Source organism: Urocitellus parryii, chromosome 4 (genome assembly GCF_045843805.1).
Source record: "Urocitellus parryii isolate mUroPar1 chromosome 4, mUroPar1.hap1, whole genome shotgun sequence".
Taxonomy (NCBI): Eukaryota; Metazoa; Chordata; class Mammalia; order Rodentia; family Sciuridae; genus Urocitellus; species Urocitellus parryii.
Genome location: NC_135534.1, coordinates 183,840,166 through 183,847,795, shown reverse-complemented (window position 1 = coordinate 183,847,795; position 7,630 = coordinate 183,840,166). Strand labels below are relative to the sequence as shown.

The following is a 7,630-nucleotide window of genomic DNA, read 5'->3' as shown; positions in this document are numbered from 1 at the left end:
TGAGGAGACAGAGCCTGCTGGGTGTGGGGAATGGAGAAAAAGAAATAGAACTAAAAGTAATATTGGAGGCACTAATTGCCATGGTGAAGAACCAAAGCTGGGGTGATGCTGACAGGAACAGGAAGCAAGTGACTGAGGGGTACAACTCCTTTATCTTCATTTAACATTCTGTTCTCCTTCTAATGTTCTTCTGGTGAAGTCTAATGGAAGCTGGATATCAAGGGAGAAACGGGGTTTTCAGTGGCTAATCCTAAATTACAAAGTAGAAGATAGAAAAGTCTATTTGAAACTCAGAGACAATAGTTTAATGGCATCAAAATTGTTCCTTAAAAAGTGAGGATAAAAATCTTGTGCCAGTTCAAAGACTAGGACCTAATAAATTACACCAAACAATAAAAGTTATAAAATAATGAATTGGGAGTGTGCATTTAAGTTTTTCTAGGCACTATTAAGTGATGTTCATAAATTAACTTATTTAATATTATGATATAACAATTATTATCTGTTAGGAAGAGAAGAAAGTGTTATGGGCTAACTGTTACAACTTAGAAGAATCCATTGTCCTTCAATTTATACTAATTTGTCCTATATTCAATTACCTCAGACTCTTAAAAGAGCTGGGAAAAGTGAGTGTTTTTCTCTGTTGACCACATCAGACTCAAATTTGTGAGTTTAAGTGGGGCTTCCTCTGTAAACATGAGGGCTGTCCCACCTGGCTGTACTCTTCAGTAAATAATCTCAATTTTGGGCCATCTCCATCTATCCCCCAATGCTTCAAACCCTTTAGCTCCTCAGTACTTCAAACAATTCGACCTAATCATTCATGCCACTTATTTTTGTATTGTGATATTTGTCAGTTGGGTTCTGGGTAGTTCTACTGCTTAGAAGTTGTGTGATCCAGTGAAGAACAGAAAAGAAATCCTTCTTCCAACCTGAACTCTTCTCAAAAATCCAGCAGAAATACTTTGCCACTATGTCATCTGCATTTTATTAATTTAAATCTTAGGATTCATTATTAGGGAACTTTTTCATCTATTGTGGTCTCATTATATACCAAAGGCCAGAAAAGATAGGGTAGATGGTAATCGCACATGTATAATTCCTGTGTGTTATAACAAAGAAAATAAAAGGTAATAGGTTAGCTATTAATGAATGTTTGTGACAAAATGTGAAGAGTATTTAGAATATTTCATATTTTTCTTTTAAATAACATTTGCAACCTCAGCTGTGACAGACACACATTTCTGGTTTTATACATCAAGTAGTTCACTTATTTATTCGAAAATATTTACTGGGCATTTATTATGTTCCAGGCTCTGGGATGCTGGAGGGTAATAAATACTATCCTCAGGGTGCTTATATTTCTGTTTAACAAATAATAATAAGTGAACAAATTAAAAATTAATGCATAATATATATGTTCCATTTAATATTCACTTTGCTTACTAATAAAGTGCCTATTATAGGTTACAGAGTGCTTTTTAGGATATCTTTGGTTATTATTATTTTCTCAATGTTGAAGAGTGATTTCTTTTTGCTGAGTATTCCTAAGAGATTTTCAACAATTTGCATTTCTGTAGTAATTATATTTTAAAACAAGGAGCATGTCTCATTTCTATAGTTAGTACAAAAAATGTACAACAGCTATTGAAATATTGCTATCACATGGTTTTGAATGATACATGGTGAATTTGTTTTCATGTAGTAATTTTCTGTTTCTGAATTTTGAGTCTGTAGCTACTTTGAATAATAAGTCATATAGTAAAAATTAGTATTCATATTTCATCAGAAACTTTTCCTACTCAGCATATTCTTAACAGCAGCCTTTACATCCTTGTTCCTCAGACTATAGATGAGAGGATTGAGCATGGGGGTCATTACTCCATAGAAGAGGGAGATGAGAGCCTCAATGATGTCTTGATTATCTGTACCAGTGGAAGTTTTAGCCTCGGGCTTTGCATACATGAAGAAGATGGTTCCATAGAATATAATCACCACTGTCAGGTGGGCTGAGCAGGTGGAGAAGGCCTTACGTTTTCCTTCAGTGGAAGGGATCCTCAGAATGGTAGCAACAATAAAAATGTAAGAGATCAAAATAACTAGCAGTGGAATAACTAGGACAATCAGATTTGACCCTGCCATGCTGATCACATTGATTGAAATATCAGCACAGGCCAGTTTCAATACAGCCAGAATTTCACAGACAAAATGGTGAATGACATTATTAGTACAAAATGGTAATTGTATTGCTAGAGATGTCTGTATCATGGAGTCAACAAGTCCAGTGACCCATGATCCAGCTGCCATGGGCACATAGACACCTTTGGTCATGATGGCAGAGTACCTCAGTGGATAGCAGATGGCCACATAGCGGTCAAGTGCCATCACGCCTAGAAGCACACATTCTGTGGCTCCCATGGCAAACGAGAGGAACATTTGCACCATGCACCCAGGGAAGGAAACTTTTTTCCTTAATGTCAGAAAGCTGTCGAGAATCAGTGGGACAGAAGAACTTGTGTAGCAAATGTCCAGGAAGGAAAGATTACAGAGGAAGAAATACATGGGGGTGTGTAGGTGAAAATCATAGATGATCACTGAGATGAGGACTCCATTTCCAAGCAGGATTATCACGTACATCCACAAAACTAACACAAAGAAAACTGTCTGGAGTTTTGGGTGGGCAGAAAGCCCCACCAAGACAAATTCTGTCAGCACAGAATCATTGATTCTTTCCATGTTATGCTTTCTGCAACAGAACTCTGTGGATGATAGAACAGAAATCTGTTAATACAATATCTGCAAGAGCTGTTTTTTTTTTTAAAGAATCATAGTCTGTGTTACTGCAATTTTGTTTTTGGGTGCAACAGCGTAATTCTGGGAATTTTTTTTTTTTTTTTTTTTTTACTATAAATCTGGCTCACTACATTAGGGATCCCAACCTGACTTTCTCAGACTTAAGAGACAGGATCTTTGGATCCCAAACCATTTTCTTGTCATTTCTACAAGTTCTGCCTCTTGAAAAGCAGTAGCTGACAGCCTGGATTCTGCAGACAGCTGTGCTTGGTTTGGCATTGGGTGCCTGCGCTGTGTTTAAAATGTGAATTAGAGGTCAACATTTTAAAATCATCAGCTATGGTTAAACATCTGTACTTCTAGCTTGGCTCCAAATAAATGAGGATTTTTGAAAATACTGAAGCTGTTTCCATCATGAAGTTGTTACAACTGACCCATAGTCTTTAAAGCATGTCTCTTCTTCTGCCAAAGTACTCTCCTCACTCTCTTGTCTCTGGTCACTGGAGGTGAATATAGTTTGCTAATGAACATGTTGTGCTTAATTGGTTTTAAATCATTTATATTACCCAACAGAATCTTATATCTATCTGAAATATTAACACAAGGCTGTCAATGCAGCAAGCCCATCATATGGTGAGGAGCCTAGGAAAATGTTTTAAAATCTGAAGAAAAAGTGAACTTTTAAGTTTTAGCACATAATATTAATATATATCTTTATACTGATACAGAAATAAAATATAACTTTCAACTTTTTAATGGAAAAAAAGGACCCACAAAGACAAAAATTGCTTAGGTCCCATCAAAATAATAGTATTGCCCGTGTGACTGAGTACCATTCTAATCTTAGTCTGTCTGCTGGTGAGGAGTGATTGTAACATATAACCTCTTTGAGAAATCTCATTGAGGAAAGTACCTTCCTTGAAAAAAATAACAAATATTTACATTTATCTACTCTCTTCTTCAATGTAACAAGGGCTTTTATAAGTATTTTTCAAAATTGGAATAAATTGAAAGTATTAAAAAAGACAATTTTATTATTGGTAAAAAAGGTAACATTGTATATTGTACGCTTCTCTAATTTGTTTATTTACACCTCATGCAAGAACTATCAGGTGAGGATCATCTATAATGATAGCGCTTTTATTAAAAATATATACATTTAATAATGTCACTGACATCCAGTCATTATTTTTGGTAAAGAAAATCCACACAGGAATATAACCTATATAAAACCCAAAAAGGACAGTTTAGAAAACCAGTATTGGCAGTTTTACTTGTTTTTCAAGTGAGAAGAAAGCACTATTCTTTCAGATTCTTATTTACACTTCTGGTTTTTTTTAAAGGAGAATTCCAAGGTCATAGGTGAAAAACTTCCCAGTGAAATAAGAATTAATATTAAAATCTATATTTTAAATAATTTCAATGATAATAAAATAGTGTTTGCGTTTTGGTAACCCTCTGCCACATACATTTCTAAAGAGACAGGATTGCTATTTTATGGGACATAGAGTGCCCTTCCTTAAATATTTGGTAACTATCACTGCAAATCATGGTATAAAAAACCTGAATAAAAAAGTGTTCTGATTTTGGAGATGTGAAAACACATTTAGTGAAGTTCAATTCATAATTTTCATATAATTTATCTGAAGTTCACAAAGCAGAAGGTAACTTTTTAAATTTGAAAGAAAGCCCATATCAAATTACTATTTGCTAGTAATTAATGGAGAGAGCTATTTCATTCTTATTTATATCTGTTACAAGTTTAGAATGTCCATTCTTACAGCCTCCATTTAACATAGACTTAGCAATTTCTGGTAAAATTCATTAGACAAGAAAATAACAGAAGTCATGTTAAATAAAGGCTAAAATTCTATATGACCTAGGGGGAAAAATTAGTAAAATTTATGGCTATAAGATCAATGGAAAAATCAACAGTTCTCTTTCTTACATTTATAAATCAATTATTTTTAGAAAACATTAGAAATGTAATAAAAATAATAAAAGGATAAAGACCCTGGACCTTTTAAAGTCTGAATGAGATGTTTCAATAAATTCTTTAAAATTATGATATAGAGAATAACAAGCTATGAATAATTGTGAAAGTATAACTTATTAATAGGTGGGATAAAAATGCAATAGTCTGTTCCTGCCAACCCCATTAGTCTGTGCATCTAATTGAATCCATTCATAATGTACCCAAGTTTTTTATTTTAAGGAATGTAAGTACTCATTTAAAAAGTTGTATGGAAGAATAAAAGTACACAATTTAACATACACAATCAATTTTATAAAAGAAAAATAAGGAAGAATCTATATTTGGGATACACTAAAAATCCCCAGTAATAGAAATAGTATAATAATAGTGCAAGTACATTGAAATAATCCAAGGTTAAAGAAAAGAGATCATAGATAGAGACACATGTACATACGGGAGCTAGATAAAAATTGTGAAGGCAAAGCAGTGATGGAGTGAAAATTTAGTAGATAATGTTAGGAAAATGTCTTTTACATAAAAAAGAGATTAAATTAGAATTTGGGTTACCAAAGAGACAAAATTAGACATTTGGGTCATCATACATACATAAAATTGGAAACCAGATGGATTATGGATATAAATGTGAAAAAATGAAAATTTTCAATTAATGAGATAATATAGTATATCTTTGTGAACTAAACAGTGGAGGAAAAGCCTTTCAAAATCTCAAATGTCACATCAACTATAAGCAAAAGTTGGTGGTTTTAATTATATCAAAATAAAGAATTTTTTTCAATAAAGTACATTAGATATAAAGTTGATAGAATGTAGAAGCTGATTATAATGGATAATCATACAGGGGATAACTGACAAGGGGTCAATATTATAATGGATAAAAAAATCTTGATAATTGAAAATGTAAAGCTTTAAACCAACAGAAAATTGGTCAAAGGGTATGCAATAGCAGTTTACAGAAGTGGTTTCCTAAATGGCTGACAAGTATATAGAGAGATGCTCAAACTTAGAAAATCTGAGAAATGCTTATTAAATTCTCAGAATCAACATTTCATACTAGTATTACAGTAAAAAATCTGAAAATGTTTATTAAAGGTTCAAAAGTGATCACTTAAACAGGCATGATATATTACTTATTTTTATTGGAAAAGTAGATATCACCCCAAAGTGGCAGACATGGGGGCAGGTAGGATTCACTGATACAATGGAAAGCTTTCTAGCTAAATTAAAATTGGGTAGAACCTAGGGATTCCAGTCCTTGGGCTAAAGAAGACAAGCATAAAGATGTTAATCATTGCACTTTTTGTGGCGAAAGGATGTCAGAGGCAAACTGTATTTTCATTTTCAGAGTGTTGGTTCTACCACATGTGAATATGCACAATGGTACACTCTGTAGAAACTGGAAGAAAATGGACTATTAATACAGTAATATAAATAAATTCCTGAAAAAATAAGCAGTAGTGTGATCTACATCATTGTAAAATTATTAGAATTAAAAATATATTTTACCAGGATACATGCATGTAGAGAGACAAATCAAACACATCACTATGAGTTGGGAGAGAGAACGTAAGTGGAATCAGTGACTGTGGGGAAATATAGGAGGCTTTGTAAAGACTGAGAAAAATAACATATGGAAGTAGGAAGTAAAATGTAGAGGTGAATGATTAATTAAATCCTAAATATAAAAGAAAAATACAAACAAAAATACATGCATAAATTTAAGAGTGCATATATATGTATAGGGCATAGTCAACAAAGAAATGCTGATAAAAAACAATAGTTTAAATGGAAGGAGGTATAATAAAATTAAAATAAAAAGAATTGATTCATGATGCCATATATAAATAATATTTAATAGATTAAAAGGGAAAATGAGTCATTTAAAAGAAAAATATAAATCAAAGCTTAGTTTGACCAAAACTTTTTTGAAGTCAAGCTTTTCATCTAGGCAAATATTTTTAAAAAGTCATAGATTGATTGGTCAACAATGAAGGAGAATGAAAAGAAAATTAGGTCCTGTGCCCCCATTGGAAAGGTTTTTCCTTAGTGTGGCTCAAATAAATCTGGCCTTGGTGTTAGCCCTGATTAATGGAGGAGTGTTCATCAGGATCATGTATGTTTCTCATCAGTACTCAACTTTGACCTATGTTTTGTAGATTTGTAATCATTGCTTTTCAGGGAAATCATGGGCTCCTTCTTTAGCTTATAGAGAACTTGACTCATAATTCATCTTCCTTTGGAAATAGACACATGGCAGTTCATTTTAGGTCAAATTGATATCAAAAAGTTTTTATTTTCCTTGGCAAAAAGAAAATCTTCCTGTTTCCCTGAGTTTTCAGTTCACTTCTGTCCCTGGGAACTAATGTACATCTAGTTTAGTTTGAAGAAGTGGCTAAAGCTTTTTGGGGTCTTTCATAGATAAGTCTTGGATACTTCACTTACTAAAGTTATTAATTTAAGTGCCTCACTCTGCCTGGGTTTTCAATCTTTCACTTCTGAGTGTGAAAGTCACTTCACCAGAAACTCAGAATAAAAGAAAAACAAAAACCATAACAGTTAATAAGTTACAGGATTCGTGCTGGGGGATGGGGTTGTGGTGGGAGTGTGTGTGTGTGTGTGTGTGTGTGTGTGTGTCTTTGTGTGTGCACGCTGTTTGAACTTTTCATACACTTTTTTTTTTTTTTGCTAAAGACAATCTTCTTCCCTCCTTTTCCTCAGAAAATTTCTCTTCTAGAAGTTGTAAATTCATTGAGACTTTGTCCACAGTTTGAAACAGTACACATCCATTTTGTCTATGGTTTTTCTACATGGGCCCCCAGGGTATATTGAACACTATAGGAAATC

The 7,630-nt window shown here is 33.2% G+C and overlaps 1 protein-coding gene across 1 annotated transcript; it reads right to left on the bottom strand.

Annotated features, from left to right (window-relative positions):
- Window positions 1-1,785: 1,785 nt before the first annotated feature.
- On the bottom strand, window positions 1,786-2,736 carry LOC113175243 (olfactory receptor 13C8). Its single transcript, XM_026379502.2, has one exon. The coding sequence runs from the start codon at window positions 2,734-2,736 to the stop codon at window positions 1,786-1,788; it is 951 nt and encodes a 316-aa protein (XP_026235287.1).
- Between the last annotated feature and the right edge of the window lie 4,894 nt (window positions 2,737-7,630).